Source organism: Oncorhynchus tshawytscha, unplaced genomic scaffold, assembly GCF_018296145.1.
Source record: "Oncorhynchus tshawytscha isolate Ot180627B unplaced genomic scaffold, Otsh_v2.0 Un_contig_1308_pilon_pilon, whole genome shotgun sequence".
Lineage (NCBI taxonomy): Eukaryota > Metazoa > Chordata > Actinopteri > Salmoniformes > Salmonidae > Oncorhynchus > Oncorhynchus tshawytscha.
In genome coordinates this window covers 10,001-31,471 of record NW_024608718.1, presented here as the reverse complement: position 1 = coordinate 31,471, position 21,471 = coordinate 10,001, and the positions used below count along the sequence as shown (strand labels likewise).

Below are 21,471 nucleotides of genomic sequence, written 5' to 3'. Positions count from 1 at the left end.
CCCTACGTAGTGCACTACTTTACCCTAATGTACATCCCTAATGGCACCCTATTCCCTGCACTACTTTCCAGTGGTGGTTAAAGTACCCAATTGTAAGCAGTGATTTAAAGTATTTTTACTTAATGAAGTACTTTACATCACTGCATAGTGCACTACTTTTACACAGAGTCCTGTGTGCAGTGCCACGCCCTTAGCCACGTGACAGTCACATTAACACACAGTTCACCTCCCTGTACCTTCAGCTCCACCCAAAGATCAAGGAACATTGGCCTGGGGCTGGGGGTTCGGCTACCAGTGGCCAATTGCGCTTCACCGGGGTGTGGAGAGCGAGCCAGTGCAGCTCTATATATATATATATCCATCACTTAATACTCAGGATATTAACACTTGACGCTCGGTGACAGTAGCCGTGGTCACAGGCTCTCTCAGCCGCTTCAGACCCTCGCCACCTCAGCAGCAGCACAAGCAGCAGTAGCGGTAGAGGACAGAAGACTGAAAGATAGGCAGTCTCTTTCTCTCAGCTAGGCCATAGTCATTGTTGTAGTGGTGATCGATGAGTCTGTCCGGGAAGCAGCGGTTCTCCGCCAACTCTTTCTCCGGGTTCGGGAGCCGGAAGATGGCATTGTCCTCCGCCGGGGGTTCGTCAATGCGCTCCAGCTTCGGGAGCAGAATGGGCATTGGGGTCGGAGGAGGAGGCGCTAGTGTCGGATTCGGGAAGGGCTTTGGAGACGGTGGAGGAGGAGGGTTCAGGATGTCATCCTCCAGCCACATGGCAGGTCTGGGGAGTGGGATGAGCACCGGTGGCAGCGGCAGCGGGATGTTCGGAGGCGGTGGAGGAGGAGGTTTCGGGTACGGTGGAGGTGTTGAGGACACGTCCCTCGGGTTCGCCGGTAACGAGAAGCAGCACATGCACAACCTGAACGACCGCCTGGCAACCTACATGGAGCAGGTTCGCCAGCTGGAGGCCACCAACCACCAGCTGGAGGAGAAGCTGAAGACCTTCACCTTCAACAAGGTGGAGGCGCACGACCTGACCATCTACGACGCAACACTCAAACCACTCCTGGAGCAGGTAGGCGTTAAAACTCTCTCTCTCCGTCTCTCTCCCTGAGTTAGCTTGCCAATTGTAAAAGTTGTGCGTAAAAGCGCACAAGAACTATCCCACACTGGTTCAATCAACTTTGTTCCCACATCATTTCAATGAAATTAGTTGAACCAATGTGGGACAGACATTGAATTGACAGACAGTATGTGCCCAGTGGGAGCCTACTGCTAAATGTCTTGGGATGTTTTTGCTAAAATAATATCCAGTATTGTAGATGACCTTATCTATATTTGCTATAGTCATATATGTCGTTGAGTGCATTATGGGGTATGTTGTAGAGTGCATTATGGGGTATGTCGTTGACTGCATTATGGGGTATGTCGTTGAGTGCATTATGGGGTATGTCGTTGAGTGCATTATGGGGTATGTTGTTGAGTGCATTATGGGGTATGTTGTTGAGTGCATTATGGTTATTGAGTACATTATGAGGTACTTTATTGAGTACATTATTGGGTATGTTGTTGAGTGCATTATGGGGTATGTTATTGAGTACATTATGGTTATTGAGTACCTTATGGGGTATATTATTGAGTACATTATGGGGTATGTTATTGAGTGCATTTTGATTATTGAGTACATTATGGGGTACTTTATTGAGTACATTATAGGGTATGTTATTGAGTACATTATGGGGTATATTATTGAGTATCTTATGGGGTATGTTGTTGAGTGCATTATGGGGTATGTTGTTGAGTGCATTATGGGGTATGTTATTGAGTGCATTATGGGGTATGTTATTGAGTACATTATGGGGTATATTATTGAGTACATTATGGGGTATATTATTGAGTGCATTGTGATTATTGAGTACATTATGGGGTACTTTATTGAGTACATTATTGGGTATGTTATTGAGTACATTATGGGGTATGTTATTGAGTACATTATGGGGTATGTTATTGAGTACATTATGGGGTATGTTATTGAGTGCATTATGATTATTGAGTACATTATGAGGTACTTTATTGAGTACATTATTGGGTATGTTATTGAGTACATTATGGGGTATGTTATTGAGTGCATTGTGGTTATTGGGTATATTATGAGGTATGTTATTGAGTGCATTATGGGGTATGTTATTGAGTGCATTATGGGGTATGTTATTGAGTGCATTATGGGGTATATTATTGAGTACATTATGGGGTATGTTATTGAGTGCATTATGATTATTGAGTACATTATGAGGTACTTTATTGAGTACATTATTGGGTATGTTATTGAGTACATTATGGGGTATGTTATTGAGTGCATTATGATTATTGAGTACATTATGAGGTACTTTATTGAGTACATTATTGGGTATGTTGTTGAGTGCATTATGGGGTATGTTATTGAGTGCATTATGGGGTATATTATTGAGTACATTATGGGGTATGTTATTGAGTGCATTATGATTATTGAGTACATTATGAGGTACTTTATTGAGTACATTATTGGGTATGTTGTTGAGTGCATTATGGGGTATGTTATTGAGTACATTATGGTTATTGAGTACTTTATGAGGTACTTTATTGAGTATGTTGTTGAGTGCATTATGTTGTTGAGTGCATTATGAGGTATGTCAATACATTATGGTTATTGAGTACATTATGGTTATTGAGTACCTTATGGGGTATGTTATTGAGTACTTTATGAGGTACTTTATTGAGTACATTATTGGGTATGTTGTTGAGTGCATTATGAGGTATGTCAATGAGTGCATTATGGTTATTGAGTACATTATGGTTATTGAGTACCTTATGGGGTATGTTGTTGAGTACCTTATGGGGTATGTTGTTGAGTGCATTATGGGGTATGTCATTGGGTACATTATGGTTATTGAGTACATTATGGGGTACTTTATTGAGTACATTATTGGGTATATTATTGAGTACATTATGGGGTATGTTATTGAGTACATTATGGGGTATGTTATTGAGTGCATTATGATTATTGAGTACATTGTGAGGTACTTTATTGAGTACATTATTGGGTATGTTATTGAGTGCATTGTGGTTATTGGGTATATTATGAGGTATGTTATTGAGTGCATTATGGGGTATATTATTGAGTACATTATGGGGTATGTTATTGAGTGTATTATGGGGTATATTATTGAGTACATTATGGGGTATGTTATTGAGTGCATTATGATTATTGAGTACATTATGAGGTACTTTATTGAGTGCATTATGGGGTATGTTATTGAGTGCATTATGGGTATGTTTTTGAATATCTTACTACATGCCCTAAAAACGTCTTTGGAAATTATTTCTCAAAAAATTATATGATAGTTTTGAAAAGCATCATCATTTGTGAAATGGCTTGTGGGACACACACACACACACACACACACACACACACACACACACACACACACACACACACACACACACACACACAGTGTCTGACTCCTGTCTCTGTCTGCAGCTCATGGGTTTCCTGATACAGAACACTCAGATTGCTGTGGAGATCGACAACGCCAAGCTGACTGCTGACGACTTCAGAGTCAAGTAGGATGGATGGATGAGTGATTGGATGGATGGATGGATGATTGGATGGATGGATGAATAGTTTATTGTCCTTGGCAACATTTTGAGTAGATTGTCATGCAAACTTGATTGAATTATTTTCTTCATTAAGGTGTCTCAGTGATACATAGTGGACATATCCTGAACAGTGAAACAGGTTTTATGTCCTGGAGGAGAATGGTTCTTTATGCACCATTCTCACACAGTTGTTACCTATATAATTAATCAACAATATATACACAACAATATATACACTGTCTCAAAGAAGTAGATACTAGTTGTTACCTATATAATTAATCAACAATATATACACAACCATATATACACAACAATATATACACTATGTCTCAATGAAGTAGATACCAGTTGTTACCTATATAATTAATCAACAATATATACACTGTCTCAATGAAGTAGATACCAGTTGTTACCTATATAATTAATCAACAATATATACACTGACTCAATGAAGTAGATATCAGTTGTTACCTATATAATTAATCAACAATATATAAACAACAATATGTACACTATGTCTCAATGAAGTAGGTACCTATAAAACCAGGTGTACCCTATATAATTAATCAACAATATATACACTGTCTCAATGAAGTAGATACCAGTTGTTATCTATATAATTAATCAACAATATATACACAACAATATGTACACTATGTCTCAATGAAGTAGATACCAGTTGTTACCTATATAATTAATCAACAATATATACACTGTCTCAATTAAATAGATACCAGTTGTTACCTATATAATTAATCAACAATATATACACAGCAATATGTACACTATGTCTCAATGAAGTAGATACCAGTTGTTACCTATATAATTAATCAACAATATATACACTGTCTCAATTAAATAGATACCAGTTGTTACCTATATAATTAATCAACAATATATACACTGTCTCAATTAAATAGATACCAGTTGTTACCTATATAATTAATCAACAATATATACACTATGTCTCAATGAAGAAGAGACCAGTTGTTACCTATATAATTAATCAACAATATATACACAGCAATATGTACACTATGTCTCAATGAAGTAGGTACCTATAAAACCAGGTGTACCCTATATAATTAATCAACAATATATACACTATGTCTCAATGAAGAAGAGACCAGTTGTTACCTATATAATTAATCAACAATATATACACAGCAATATGTACACTATGTCTCAATGAAGTAGGTACCAGTAAAGAAAATAATTAAATCAGTTGTAGCCTATAGATAGTCCAAACAACACTATCCATTACTTAATCCTCATCTTCTCCTACAGACCAAGTCTATTGGACAATTCGTCGTCAGGAAATAGCAAGGACGTGAGTTAGAAGACACAGCTGTTAGCTTGGTACCAGTCTGTTTGTGCTAACATTCCACTCCTTTTACGCCGTGTCACATTCCAAACAGGGAGTGGAACGATAGCACTGACAGACAGGTGCCCAGGCTAACAGCCTTGGTTCGGGAGATGAAATGCTCACCGTTATCAGAGGCTACTTCTATAGGGTCTTTGCTTGTAGTTGTAACCCCACCGATTTTCTTAATTATCTATCACTCTCAGACAAAACATACATTTCTTACAACAAAACCATGGCAGTTATCGAGTTCACCTGACCCGGTGTTGAAATAATAGAACTACAATGATTCTGTTTCTATGGTTGAAATGCTCATTGTGTGTAGCGTGTAGGCTATGAACTAGTAGTGTTGGGCCTTATCTTGCAGTTATCAATCAATCACAGTCATTTCTTAAACAACCTCCTAAGGATCCGCCCCTTTTTTCAATTTTCGCCTAAAATGACATACCCAAATCTAACTGCCTGTAACTCAGGCCCTGAAGCAAGGATATGCATATTCTTGATAACATTTGAAAAGAAACACTTTGAAGTTTGTGGAAATGTTAAATTAATGTAGGAGAGTATAACTCATTAGATCTGGTCAAAGATAATACAAAGAAAAAAACATGCGTTGTTTGATTAACAAGTTAGATTAGTTGATTAACAAGATTAGTTAGATTAACAAGAATTTATTAACAAGAATTTAAGCTTTCTGCCCATATCAGATACAGTGGGGCAAAAAAGTATTTAGTCAGCCACCAATTGTGCAAGTTCTCCCACTTAAACGATGAGAGAGGCCTGTAATTTTCATCATAGGTACACTTCAACTATGGCAGACAAAATGAGGAAAAAAAATCCAGAAAATCACATTGTAGGATTTTTAATCCATCGATCCTGTAGAGTTAAAGCCCTTTTTTACATCAGCAGGTGTCACTAAAGGGCTTTACAGATACCCAGCCTAAACCCCCAAAGAGCTAACGGATCTGTCACTCATCTCTCTGGGCCTGTTAATATGGTGTCATCTCTATTCATTGTATTTCTGCCAGGTGGGAGAATGAGCTGTCTTTGCGCCAGTGTGTGGAGGGGGACATCGGAGGTCTGAGGAACCTGCAGCGGGAGTTTGAGATGAACATCACAGCCATGATGCAGGACCTGCAGGGGTACGAGAACGAACGGGTCTCCATGGCGAAGAGCCATGAAGAGGTGAGGGTCCACCTGTTTCTCGCTCTCTCTTTCTCTGTTTCTCTCTCTGTCTCTCTCTCTCTCCCACTGTGTTTCTCTCGGTCTATCTCACCCTCTGACCCCTAACCTGTGACCTCTCTAGGAGCTGTTGTCCATGCGTGGGAGGATGACGGGCCAGGTGAACGTGGATGTCCAGGCTACTAAGAGCCAGGACCTGTCTCTGATGCTGGCTGAAGTCAGGTCGGAGTACGAGGCGGCCGTGGAGAAAAACCACAGACAGGCCGAGGCCTGGTACATGAAACAGGTCTGTTACCACGCCAACGCAGGCACTACCCACAGGCCAACATTAAAACATGTATCAGAGGTGCTGAGTGTGTGTGACATGTCTCTCTGTGTGTGTGACTTGTGTCTCTCTCTGTGTGTGTGTGTGTGACATGTCTCTGTCTGTGTGTGTGTGTGTGTGTGTGTGTGTGTGTGTGTGTGTGTGTGTGTGTGTGTGTGTGTGTGTGTGCGTGTGTGTGTGTGTGTGTGTGTGTGTGTGTGTGTCTCTCTCTCTGTGTGTGTCAGGTGGAGATGAAGCAGGCAGAGTCGGCGGTGGTGATGGAGACGACCACGACGACCACGTCGGAGATGACAGAGTTACGGAACCGCTACCAGACCCTACAGATGGAATACCAGGGACTACGTATGGGGGTGGGTCACACACACACACACACACACACACACACACACACACACACACACACACACACACACACACACACACACACACACACACACACACACACACACACACACACTATAGAAACCCTACAGATGGAATACCAGGGACTACGTATGGGGGTGGGTCACACACACACACACTATACAAACCCTACCATGCCCGCTCACTCACTATACTCCCCAAATGTCCCCATTTCCAATACCTATCATGCTAAATGTGTGTGTGTGTGTGTCTTCCGTGTGTGTGTGTGCGCCTGTGTGTGTGTTCCCTTTGTGTCTCTCTCTCTGTGTTTGTCCCCCACCCGGCCCTCCTCCAGATGGCTAACCTAGAGGCCAGGCTGTTGGAGGTTCAGTCCCAGTTCCAGCAACGTCTGTCTGGGTATAGTGGCAAGGTGATGGGCCTGGAGGGAGAACTGACCTCCATAAGGGCCAGCACCACTGAGCAGAGCCAGGACTACCAGGTACAGTCACCATACCTCGATACTGAATCACTCACAAACACTGATTAGGGATTCAATCCAAGGAGCGTTACAGAGGAGCGTTACAGAGCAGCGTTACAGAGCAGCGTTACAGAGCAGCGTTACAGAGCAGCGTTACAGAGCAGCGTTACAGAGCAGCGTTACAGTGTTACAGAGCAGCGCTACTGAGGAGCGTTACAGAGGAGTGTTACAGAGCAGCGTCACAGAGCAGCGTCACAGAGCAGCGTCACAGAGCAGCGTTACAGAGCAGCGTTACAGAGCAGCGTTACAGAGCAGCGTCACAGAGCAGCGTCACAGAGCAGCGTCACAGAGCAGCGTTACAGAGGAGCGTTACAGAGGAGCGTTACAGAGGAGCGTTACAGAGCAGCGTTACAGAGCAGCGTTACAGAGGAGCGTTACAGAGGAGCGTTACAAAGGAGCGTTACAGAGGAGTGTTACAGAGGAGTGTTACAGAGGAGTGTTACAGTGTTAGAGGAGCGTTACAGAGGAGTGTTATAGAGGAGCGTTACAGAGGAGTGTTATAGAGGAGTGTTATAGAGGAGTGTTACAGAGGAGCGTTACAGTGTTACAGAGCAGCGTCACAGAGCAGCGTTACAGCGTTACAGAGGAGCGTTACAGAGGAGTGTTATAGAGGAGTGTTACAGAGGAGCGTTACAGTGTTACAGAGCAGCGTCACAGAGCGGCGTTACAGCGTTGCAGTGTAGCGTTACAGAGGAGTGTTATAGAGGAGTGTTACAGAGGAGCGTTACAGTGTTACAGAGCAGCGTCACAGAGCGGCGTTACAGCGTTGCAGTGTAGCGTTACAGAGGAGTGTTATAGAGGAGTGTTACAGAGGAGTGTTACAGAGGAGTGTTACAGAGGAGTGTTACAGAGGAGCGTTACAGTGTTACAGAGCAGCGTTACAGAGGAGCGTTATAGAGGAGTGTTATAGAGGAGTGTTACAGAGGAGCGTTACAGCGTTACAGAGGAGCGTTACAGCGTTACAGTGTAGCGTTACAGAGGAGTGTTATAGAGGAGTGTTACAGAGGAGCGTTACAGTGTTACAGAGCAGCGTCACAGAGCAGCGTTACAGCGTTACAGAGGAGCGTTACAGAGGAGCTCACTATACGTAATTTCTCCAGCACGGATATCGCATTCATGGTAAGCGCTGCGAATGCCGGCTCAATCATAAATTACCTCTCTACTTCGCTCCCTCTCTCCCTCCCCTCTCTCTCTACCACCCTCTCTCCCTCCTCTCGCTCTACCCCCTCTCTCTTTACAACCCTCTCTCCCCCTCTCTCTCTACCACCCTCTCTCCCTCCCCTCTCTCTCTACCACCCTCTCTCCCTCCTCTCGCTCTACCCCCTCTTTCTTTACAACCCTCTCTCCCCCTCTCTCTCTACCACCCTCTCTACCTCCTCTCCCCCTCTGTCTTTCTCTTTCTCTCTCTACCTCCCCCTCTCTCGCTCTCTACCTCTCACGCGCTCTCCCAGATCCTTCTGAACATCAAGAGTCGTCTAGAGATGGAGATCCAGCAGTATAAGCATCTGCTGGAGGGAGCCGGCCTGGGAGGGGGCATGGTCCCTGGAGGGGCTGACCTGGGAGGGGGGATGTTGGTCTCTGGAGGGGCCGGGAGGTCGGCAGGTAAAACTTGTTAGTTAGGATCTCTCTCAGCATGAAAGGCTGATCTTTCAAGAGTCTGTAAAATACAAAAATACACAAAGAAAACATTTGAAGTACAAAGTTATGGAATCATAGCTCTTATCAAGTATTGAGTACTACAGTATGAGTCTTAAAACCCAGAAATGGTTCCAATCGTTTTTTCAATTAATATTTCCATCTGGGATTTTGGAACTACTTTTATTCAAGGTCTGTCTCTGGTGTAGGCTTACACTGGTGTGATGTGGTGATAACCTGGTCTGTGTCTGGTGTAGGCTTACACTGGTGTGACGTGTTGATAACCTGGTCTGTGTCTGGTGTAGGCTTACACTGGTGTGACGTGTTGATAACCTGGTCTGTGTCTGGTGTAGGCTTACACTGGTGTGACGTGGTGATAACCTGGTCTGTGTCTGGTGTAGGCTTACACTGGTGTGACGTGTTGATAACCTGGTCTGTGTCTGGTGTAGGCTTACACTGGTGTGACGTGTTGATAACCTGGTCTGTGTCTGGTGTAGGCTCACACTGGTGTGACGTGTTGATAACCTGGTCTGTGTCTGGTGTAGGCTTACACTGGTGTGACGTGTTGATAACCTGGTCTGTGTCTGGTGTAGGCTTACACTGGTGTGACGTGTTGATAACCTGGTCTGTGTCTGGTGTAGGCTTACACTGGTGTGACGTGGTGATAACCTGGTCTGTGTCTGGTGTAGGCTTACACTGGTGTGACGTGTTGATAACCTGGTCTGTGTCTGGTGTAGGCTTACACTGGTGTGACGTGGTGATAACCTGGTCTGTGTCTGGTGTAGGCTTACACTGGTGTGACGTGTTGATAACCTGGTCTGTGTCTGGTGTAGGCTTACACTGGTGTGACGTGTTGATAACCGCGCAAATCTCTCCCGCCGGACAAGGTAACGTTTGTCAACAATTAGCATGTCCAATTTTTTTGGAGTAAATTTAGGTGGATATATTGGTAAAACTCACACTGTTCGAGAGAATTACATGGCTGTCAAAACATCACGCCAAAGTACAGTGCATTCGGAAAGTATTCAGACCCCTTGACTTTTTCCCAGATTTTGTTACGTTACAGCCTTATTCTTAAAATGGATTAAATAGTTTTTTCCCACATCAATATACATACAAAACCCCATAATGACAATTATTGAAGCAAAAAAAATACAAAATATAAAATGGAAACATCACATTTACGTAAGTATTCAGACCCTTTACTCAGTACTTTGTTGAAGCACCATGGGCAGAGATTACAGCCTTGAGTCTTCTTGGGTATGACGCTACAAGCCTGGCAGACCTGTATTTGGGGAGTTTCTCCCATTCTTCTCTGCAGATCCTCTCAAGCTCTGTCAGGTTGGATGGGAAGCGTCGCTGCACAGCTATTTTCAGGTCTCTACAGAGATGTTCTATCGGGTTCAAGTCTGGGCTCTGGCTGGGCCACTCAAGGACATTCAGAGACTTGTCCCGAAGCCACTCCTGTGTTGTCTTGGCTGTGTGCTAAGGGTCGTTGCTTAGGGTACTGAGCGCTCTGGATCAGGTTTTCATCAAGGGTCTCTCTGTACTTTGCTCCTTTCATCTTTCCCTCGATCCTGACTAGTCTCCCAGTCCCTGCCGCTGAAAAACATCCCCACAGCATGATGCTGCCACCACCATGGTTCACCGTAGGGATGGTGCCAGGTTTCCTCCAGACGTGACGCTTGGCATTCAGGCCAAAGAGTTCAATCTTGGTTTCATCCGACCAGAGAATGTTCTGAGAGTCCTTTAGTTGCCTCTTGGAAAAATCCAAGCGGGCTGTCATGTGACTCATAGAGTGGCTTCTGTCTGGCCACTCTATCATAAAGGCCTGATTGGTGTAGTGCTGCAGAGATGGTTGTCCTTCTGGATGGTTCTCCACAGAGGAACTCTGGAGCTCTGTCAGAGTGACGATCAGGTTCTTGGTCACCTCCCTGACCAAGGCTCTTCTCCCCCGATTGCTCAGTTTGGCAGGGCGACCAGCTCTAGGAAGACTCTTGGTGGTTCCAAACTTCTTCCATTTAAGAATGATGGAGGCCACTGTGTTCTTGGGGACCTTCAATGCTGCTGAAATGTTTTGGTACCCTTCCCCAGATCTGTGCCTCAACACAATCCTGTCTCGGAGCTCAACAGACAATTCCTTTGACTTCATGGCAAGGTTTTTGCTCTGACATGCACTGTCAACTGTGGGACCGTATATAGACAAGTGTGCCTTTCCCAATCATGTCCAATCAATTGAATTTACCACAGGTGGACTCCAATCAAGTTGTAGAAACATCTCAAGGATGATCAATGGAAACAGGATGCACCTGAACTCAATTGTGAGTCTCATAGCAAAGGATCTGAATACTTATGTAGAGGTATTTCTGTTTTTTAATACATTTGCAAAAATTTCTAAAAAACTGTTTTTGCTTTGTCATTATGGGGTATTGGGGGTAGATTGAGGAAAAACATTTATTTAATCCATTTTAGAATGAGGCTGTAACATGACAAAGCATGGCCAAAAGGAAGGGGTCTGAATACTTTCCGAATGCACAGTAAACCTACACCAAATACACGCTTCGTTTGAAATGTTTGTCCAATTCACGACGTGAAATATTAAATGGCTTGAAAAATCATCGGAACCATTTCTGGTGTTTTATGGGTAATATGACTCTACTGGGGCGGACTATTGTTTTATATGTAGATGTTTTATGGGTAATATGACTCTACTGGGGCGGACTATTGTTTTATATGTAGATGTTTTTATGGGTAATATGACTCTACTGGGGCGGACTATTGTTTTATATGTAGATGTTTTTATGGGTAATATGACTCTACTGGGGCGGACTATTGTTTTATATGTAGGTGTTTTTATGGGTAATATGACTCTACTGGGGCGGACTATTGTTTTATATGTAGATGTTTTATGGGTAATATGACTCTACTGGGGCGGACTATTGTTTTATATGTAGATGTTTTTAAGGGTAATATGACTCTACTGGGGCGGACTATTGTTTTATATGTAGATGTTTTTATGGGTAATATAACTCTACTGGGGCGGACTATTGTTTTATATGTAGATGTTTTATGGGTAATATGACTCTACTGGGGCGGACTATTGTTTTATATGTAGATGTTTTTATGGGTAATATGACTCTACTGGGGCGGACTATTGTTTTATATGTAGATGTTTTATGGGTAATATGACTCTACTGGGGCGGACTATTGTTTTATATGTAGATGTTTTATGGGTAATATGACTCTACTGGGGCGGACTATTGTTTTATATGTAGATGTTTTTATGGGTAATATGACTCTACTGGGGCGGACTATTGTTTTATATGTAGATGTTTTATGGGTAATATGACTCTACTGGGGCGGACTATTGTTTTATATGTAGATGTTTTATGGGTAATATGACTCTACTGGGGCGGACTATTGTTTTATATGTAGATGTTTTATGGGTAATATGACTCTACTGGGGCGGACTATTGTTTTATATGTAGATGTTTTTATGGGTAATATGACTCTACTGGGGCGGACTATTGTTTTATATGTAGATGTTTTTATGGGTAATATGACTCTACTGGGGCGGACTATTGTTTTATATGTAGATGTTTTATGGGTAATATGACTCTACTGGGGCGGACTATTGTTTTATATGTAGATGTTTTATGGGTAATATGACTCTACTGGGGCGGACTATTGTTTTATATGTAGATGTTTTTAAGGGTAATATGACTCTACTGGGGCGGACTATTGTTTTATATGTAGATGTTTTATGGGTAATATGACTCTACTGGGGCGGACTATTGTTTTATATGTAGATGTTTTTATGGGTAATATGACTCTACTGGGGCGGACTATTGTTTTATATGTAGATGTTTTATGGGTAATATGACTCTACTGGGGCGGACTATTGTTTTATATGTAGATGTTTTTAAGGGTAATATGACTCTACTGGGGCGGACTATTGTTTTATATGTAGATGTTTTTATGGGTAATATGACTCTACTGGGGCGGACTATTGTTTTATATGTAGATGTTTTATGGGTAATATGACTCTACTGGGGCGGACTATTGTTTTATATGTAGATGTTTTATGGGTAATATGACTCTACTGGGGCGGACTATTGTTTTATATGTAGATGTTTTTATGGGTAATATGACTCTACTGGGGCGGACTATTGTTTTATATGTAGATGTTTTTATGGGTAATATGACTCTACTGGGGCGGACTATTGTTTTATATGTAGATGTTTTTATGGGTAATATGACTCTACTGGGGCGGACTATTGTTTTATATGTAGATGTTTTATGGGTAATATGACTCTACTGGGGCGGACTATTGTTTTATATGTAGATGTTTTTATGGGTAATATGACTCTACTGGGGCGGACTATTGTTTTATATGTAGGTGTTTTTATGGGTAATATGACTCTACTGGGGCGGACTATTGTTTTATATGTAGATGTTTTATGGGTAATATGACTCTACTGGGGCGGACTATTGTTTTATATGTAATGTTTTTATGGGTAATATGACTCTACTGGGGCGGACTATTGTTTTATATGTAGATGTTTTTATGGGTAATATGACTCTACTGGGGCGGACTATTGTTTTATATGTAGGTGTTTTTATGGGTAATATAACTCTACTGGGGCGGACTATTGTTATATATGTAGATGTTTTTATGGGTAATATGACTCTACTGGGGCGGACTATTGTTTTATATGTAGGTGTTTTTATGGGTAATATGACTCTACTGGGGCGGACTATTGTTTTATATGTAGATGTTTTTATGGGTAATATGACTCTACTGGGGCGGACTATTGTTTTATATGTAGATGTTTTATGGGTAATATAACTCTACTGGGGCGGACTATTGTTTTATATGTAGGTGTTTTTATGGGTAATATGACTCTACTGGGGCGGACTATTGTTTTATATGTAGATGTTTTATGGGTAATATGACTCTACTGGGGCGGATTATTGCTTTATATGTAGATGTTTTTATGGGTAATATGACTCTACTGGGGCGGACTATTGTTTTATATGTAGATGTTTTATGGGTAATATAACTCTACTGGGGCGGACTATTGCTTTATATGTAGATGTTTTATGGGTAATATGACTCTACTGGGGCGGACTATTGTTTTATATGTAGATGTTTTTAAGGGTAATATGACTCTACTGGGGCGGACTATTGCTTTATATGTAGATGTTTTTATGGGTAATATGACTCTACTGGGGCGGACTATTGTTTTATATGTAGATGTTTTATGGGTAATATGACTCTACTGGGGCGGACTATTGCTTTATATGTAGATGTTTTTATGGGTAATATGACTCTCCTGGGGCGGACTATTGTTTTATATGTAGATGTTTTATGGGTAATATGACTCTACTGGGGCGGACTATTGTTTTATATGTAGATGTTTTATGGGTAATATGACTCTACTGGGGCGGACTATTGTTTTATATGTAGATGTTTTATGGGTAATATGACTCTACTGGGGCGGACTATTGTTTTATATGTAGATGTTTTATGGGTAATATGACTCTACTGGGGCGGACTATTGTTTTATATGTAGATGTTTTATGGGTAATATGACTCTACTGGGGCGGACTATTGTTTTATATGTAGATGTTTTTAAGGGTAATATGACTCTACTGGGGCGGACTATTGCTTTATATGTAGATGTTTTATGGGTAATATGACTCTACTGGGGCGGACTATTGCTTTATATGTAGATGTTTTAAGGGTAATATGACTCTACTGGGGCGGACTATTGCTTTATATGTAGATGTTTTATGGGTAATATAACTCTACTGGGGCGGACTATTGTTTTATATGTAGATGTTTTATGGGTAATATGACTCTACTGGGGCGGACTATTGTTTTATATGTAGATGTTTTTAAGGGTAATATGACTCTACTGGGGCGGACTATTGTTTTATATGTAGATGTTTTATGGGTAATATGACTCTACTGGGGCGGACTATTGTTTTATATGTAGATGTTTTTAAGGGTAATATGACTCTACTGGGGCGGACTATTGCTTTATATGTAGATGTTTTTATGGGTAATATAACTCTACTGGGGCGGACTATTGCTTTATATGTAGATGTTTTATGGGTAATATGACTCTACTGGGGCGGACTATTGTTTTATATGTAGATGTTTTTATGGGTAATATGACTCTACTGGGGCGGACTATTGTTTTATATGTAGATGTTTTATGGGTAATATAACTCTACTGGGGCGGACTATTGCTTTATATGTAGATGTTTTTATGGGTAATATGACTCTACTGGGGCGGACTATTGTTTTATATGTAGATGTTTTATGGGTAATATGACTCTACTGGGGCGGACTATTGTTTTATATGTAGATGTTTTTAAGGGTAATATGACTCTACTGGGGCGGACTATTGTTTTATATGTAGATGTTTTTATGGGTAATATGACTCTACTGGGGCGGACTATTGTTTTATATGTAGATGTTTTATGGGTAATATGACTCTACTGGGGCGGACTATTGTTTTATATGTAGATGTTTTATGGGTAATATGACTCTACTGGGGCGGACTATTGTTTTATATGTAGATGTTTTTATGGGTAATATGACTCTACTGGGGCGGACTATTGTTTTATATGTAGATGTTTTTATGGGTAATATGACTCTACTGGGGCGGACTATTGTTTTATATGTAGATGTTTTTATGGGTAATATGACTCTACTGGGGCGGACTATTGTTTTATATGTAGATGTTTTATGGGTAATATGACTCTACTGGGGCGGACTATTGTTTTATATGTAGATGTTTTTATGGGTAATATGACTCTACTGGGGCGGACTATTGTTTTATATGTAGGTGTTTTTATGGGTAATATGACTCTACTGGGGCGGACTATTGTTTTATATGTAGATGTTTTATGGGTAATATGACTCTACTGGGGCGGACTATTGTTTTATATGTAATGTTTTTATGGGTAATATGACTCTACTGGGGCGGACTATTGTTTTATATGTAGATGTTTTTATGGGTAATATGACTCTACTGGGGCGGACTATTGTTTTATATGTAGGTGTTTTTATGGGTAATATAACTCTACTGGGGCGGACTATTGTTATATATGTAGATGTTTTTATGGGTAATATGACTCTACTGGGGCGGACTATTGTTTTATATGTAGGTGTTTTTATGGGTAATATGACTCTACTGGGGCGGACTATTGTTTTATATGTAGATGTTTTTATGGGTAATATGACTCTACTGGGGCGGACTATTGTTTTATATGTAGATGTTTTATGGGTAATATAACTCTACTGGGGCGGACTATTGTTTTATATGTAGGTGTTTTTATGGGTAATATGACTCTACTGGGGCGGACTATTGTTTTATATGTAGATGTTTTATGGGTAATATGACTCTACTGGGGCGGATTATTGCTTTATATGTAGATGTTTTTATGGGTAATATGACTCTACTGGGGCGGACTATTGTTTTATATGTAGATGTTTTATGGGTAATATAACTCTACTGGGGCGGACTATTGCTTTATATGTAGATGTTTTATGGGTAATATGACTCTACTGGGGCGGACTATTGTTTTATATGTAGATGTTTTTAAGGGTAATATGACTCTACTGGGGCGGACTATTGCTTTATATGTAGATGTTTTTATGGGTAATATGACTCTACTGGGGCGGACTATTGTTTTATATGTAGATGTTTTATGGGTAATATGACTCTACTGGGGCGGACTATTGCTTTATATGTAGATGTTTTTATGGGTAATATGACTCTCCTGGGGCGGACTATTGTTTTATATGTAGATGTTTTATGGGTAATATGACTCTACTGGGGCGGACTATTGTTTTATATGTAGATGTTTTATGGGTAATATGACTCTACTGGGGCGGACTATTGTTTTATATGTAGATGTTTTATGGGTAATATGACTCTACTGGGGCGGACTATTGTTTTATATGTAGATGTTTTATGGGTAATATGACTCTACTGGGGCGGACTATTGTTTTATATGTAGATGTTTTATGGGTAATATGACTCTACTGGGGCGGACTATTGTTTTATATGTAGATGTTTTTAAGGGTAATATGACTCTACTGGGGCGGACTATTGCTTTATATGTAGATGTTTTATGGGTAATATGACTCTACTGGGGCGGACTATTGCTTTATATGTAGATGTTTTAAGGGTAATATGACTCTACTGGGGCGGACTATTGCTTTATATGTAGATGTTTTATGGGTAATATAACTCTACTGGGGCGGACTATTGTTTTATATGTAGATGTTTTATGGGTAATATGACTCTACTGGGGCGGACTATTGTTTTATATGTAGATGTTTTTAAGGGTAATATGACTCTACTGGGGCGGACTATTGTTTTATATGTAGATGTTTTATGGGTAATATGACTCTACTGGGGCGGACTATTGTTTTATATGTAGATGTTTTTAAGGGTAATATGACTCTACTGGGGCGGACTATTGCTTTATATGTAGATGTTTTTATGGGTAATATAACTCTACTGGGGCGGACTATTGCTTTATATGTAGATGTTTTATGGGTAATATGACTCTACTGGGGCGGACTATTGTTTTATATGTAGATGTTTTTATGGGTAATATGACTCTACTGGGGCGGACTATTGTTTTATATGTAGATGTTTTATGGGTAATATAACTCTACTGGGGGCGGACTATTGCTTTATATGTAGATGTTTTTATGGGTAATATGACTCTACTGGGGCGGACTATTGTTTTATATGTAGATGTTTTTATGGGTAATATGACTCTACTGGGGCGGACTATTGTTTTATATGTAGATGTTTTTATGGGTAATATGACTCTACTGGGGCGGACTATTGTTTTATATGTAGATGTTTTATGGGTAATATGACTCTACTGGGGCGGACTATTGTTTTATATGTAGATGTTTTATGGGTAATATGACTCTACTGGGGCGGACTATTGTTTTATATGTAGATGTTTTTAAGGGTAATATGACTCTACTGGGGCGGACTATTGCTTTATATGTAGATGTTTTTAAGGGTAATATGACTCTACTGGGGCGGACTATTGCTTTATATGTAGATGTTTTTAAGGGTAATATGACTCTACTGGGGCGGACTATTGCTTTATATGTAGATGTTTTTAAGGTCTCATTAACACGTTTGTCTATGTATTCAGGTAAGGCTGTTGTGACCAGGACCACTGTGTTGGAGGTGAAATCCTCTGGAGGAGGAGTGGGGACGGGAGGAAGCTCCATGTTGATGCATTCCACTAGCTCCACCTCCAGCAGTTCTGGGGGCGGGGCAAAAATGCTGTCATCAGGAGGCGCCGCGATGGTGTCCGGCGGGGGACCGGCCATGATGTCATCAGGAAGCCCCGCAATGGTGTCTGGCGGCGGATCAGCCACGGCACCATCAGGAGGAGGCACGGCCCCATCAGCAGGAGGCACGGCGCCATCAGGAGGAGGCACGGCGCCATCAGTAGGAGGCACGGCGCCATCAGTAGGAGGCACGGCGCCATCAGCAGGAGGCACGGCCCCATCAGCAGGAGGCACGGTCCCATCAGCAGGAGGCACGGTCCCATCAGCAGGAGGCACGGCCCCATCAGCAGGAGGCACGGCCCCATCAGCAGGAGGCACGGCCCCATCAGCAGGAGGCACGGCCCCATCAGGAGGAGGCACGGCCCCATCAGGAGGAGGCACGGCGCCATCAGGAGGAGGCACGGCACCATCAGGAGGAGGCACGGCGCCATCAGCAGGTGGCACGGCGCCATCAGCAGGCGGCACGGCGCCATCAGCAGGAGGCACGGCGCCATCAGCAGGAGGCACGGCGCCATCAGCAGGAGGCACGGCGCCATCAGCAAGCGGCACGGTCCCATCAGGAGGAGGCACGGCGCCATCAGCAGGAGGCACGATGCCATCAGCAGGAGGCACGGCGCCATCAGCAAGCGGCACGGCCCCATCAACAGGAGGCACGGCGCCATCAGCAGGAGGCACGGCGCCATCAGCAGGAGGCACGTTGCCATCAGCAGGAGGCACGGTCCCATCAGCAGGAGGCACGGCGCCATCAGCAGGAGGCACCGCCCCATCAGCAGGTGGCACGGCCCCATCAGCTGGAGGCACGGCGCCATCAGCAGGAGGCACGGCGCCATCAGCTGGAGGCACAGCCCCATCAGTAGGAGGCACGGCGCCATCAGCTGGAGGCACAGCCCCATCAGTAGGAGGCACGGCGCCATCAGCTGGAGGCACGGCCCCATCAGTAGGAGGCACGGCGCCATCAGCTGGAGGCACAGCCCCATCAGTAGGAGGCACGGCGCCATCAGCAGGAGGCACGGCGCCATCAGCAGGAGGCACGGCGCCATCAGCAGGAGGCACGGCGCCATCAGCAGGAGGCACGACGCCATCAGCAGGAGGCACGGCGCCATCAGCAGGAGGCACGGCGCCATCAGCAGGAGGCGTCGCAATGGTGTCCGGTGGGGGACCAGCGCTGATGTCATCAGGAGGCGTCGCGATAGTGTCCGGTGGGGGACCAGCTCTGATGTCATCAGGAGGCGTCACAATGGTGTCCGGTGGGGGACCAGCTCTGATGTCATCAGGAGGCGTCGCAATGGTGTCCGGTGGGGGACCAGCTCTGATGTCATCAGGAGGCGTCGCGATAGTGTCCGGTGGGGGACCAGCTCTGATGTCATCAGGAGGCGTCGCGATAGTGTCCGGTGGGGATGCAGCTCTGATGTCATCAGGAGGCGTCGCAATGGTGTCCGGTGGGGGATCAGCTCTGATGTCATCAGGAGGTGCTGCGATGTCAGGCGGGGGCCCAGCCATGGTGGGAGGTACAGCCACGGTGTCATCGGAAGGTGGCACTGTGTCCGGCGGAGGTTCCATGATGATGTCATCGGGCGGGGGCATGACCGTGTCCGGTAGCAACTCGTCTTCCACCAGCGTGTTGACCAGCTCCACCATGGAAGGTGAACATAGAGATATAATAACTAGACCAGCTCCACCATGGAAGGTGAACATAGAGATATAATAACTAGACCAGCTCCACCATGGAAGGTGAACATAGAGATATAATAACTAGACCAGCTCCACCATGGAAGGTAAACATAGAGATATAATAACTAGACCAGCTCCACCATGGAAGGTGAACATAGATATGTAATAACTAGACAAGCTCCAACATGGAAGGTGAACATAGAGATATAATAACTAGACCAGCTCCACCATGGAAGGTGAACATAGAGATATAATAACTAGACCAGCTCCACCATGGAAGGTGAACATAGATATGTAATAACTAGACCAGCTCCAACATGGAAGGTGAACATAGAGATATAATAACTAGACCAGCTCCACCATGGAAGGTGAGGATAGAGATATTACAACATTGAAAAAAAAAGATTTTGCTACTCAATGTCTCTCTCTCCATCTCTCTCTCTCTCTTCCAGGTAAAGTCTCTACTGGTGATATTACCATAGTTCCCATACAGTGATTCCCTTCTCTGATTCACGTCACAACACTCTGCAGGACCACGGAACCCCCTACCCCCACAACACACACACACACACACAGACACACACGACGTGTAGCCTCTCTCTACTACTAACACACAGCTCACCTGGCAGAACACACACAGTCCACATTCTGACCTGAACATCATGACGTGTCGCCTCTCTCTACTACTAACACACAGCTCACCTGGCAGAACACACACAGTCCACATTCTGACCTGAACATCATGACGTGTAGCCTCTCTCTACTACTAACACACAGCTCACCTGGCAGAACACACACAGTCCACATTCTGACCTGAACATCATGACGTGTAGCCTCTCTCTACTACTAACACACAGCTCACCTGGCAGAACACACACAGTCCACATTCTGACCTGAACATCATGACGTGTCGCCTCTCTCTACTACTAACACACAGCTCACCTGGCAGAACACACACAGTCCACATTCTGACCTGAACATCATGACGTGTGCCTCTCTCTACTACTAACACACAGCTCACCTGGCAGAACACACACAGTCCACATTCTGACCTGAACATCATGACGTGTCGCCTCTCTCTACTACTAACACACAGCTCACCTGGCAGAACACACACAGTCCACATTCTGACCTGAACATCATGACGTGTGGCCTCTCTCTACTACTAACACACAGCTCACCTGGCAGAACACACACAGTCCACATTCTGACCTGAACATCATGACGTGTGGCCTCTCTCTACTACTAACACACAGCTCACCTGGCAGAACACACACAGTCCACATTCTGACCTGAACATCATGACGTGTCGCCTCTCTCTCTTCTGTTTTATTTAAATTACATTTGATGTTTCCATTCATAATAAAACCTGACCCTACAATGAGATGTTGTTTTTCTTTGTGTTTTACTGAGTGTTTCATTATTAAAGATGACGCTGC

General features: G+C 43.1%; 1 protein-coding gene across 1 annotated transcript; it reads left to right on the top strand.

The window, feature by feature from the left end:
- The first annotated feature begins 361 nt into the window (after positions 1-361).
- On the top strand, positions 362-20,681 carry LOC121843759 (keratin, type I cytoskeletal 9-like). The gene is made up of 9 exons (XM_042313560.1): positions 362-1,072; positions 3,515-3,597; positions 6,022-6,178; positions 6,300-6,461; positions 6,725-6,850; positions 7,198-7,341; positions 8,832-8,982; positions 18,220-20,004; positions 20,485-20,681. Exons 1-9 carry the CDS (start codon positions 554-556, stop codon positions 20,526-20,528), a joined length of 3,171 nt encoding a protein of 1,056 aa, XP_042169494.1. The 5' UTR covers positions 362-553; the 3' UTR covers positions 20,529-20,681.
- Positions 20,682-21,471: the final 790 nt, after the last annotated feature.

Excerpts from the sequence above, each read along its gene's own strand:
- LOC121843759 (XM_042313560.1), top strand. The coding sequence starts at position 554 with ATGAGTCTGTCCGGGAAGCAGCGGTTCTCCGCCAACTCTTTCTCCGGG. Across the intron at positions 3,598-6,021 it reads GCTGACGACTTCAGAGTCAA|GTGGGAGAATGAGCTGTCTT; the intron begins GTAGGATGGATG and ends TATTTCTGCCAG. Across the intron at positions 8,983-18,219 it reads AGGGGCCGGGAGGTCGGCAG|GTAAGGCTGTTGTGACCAGG; the intron begins GTAAAACTTGTT and ends CTATGTATTCAG.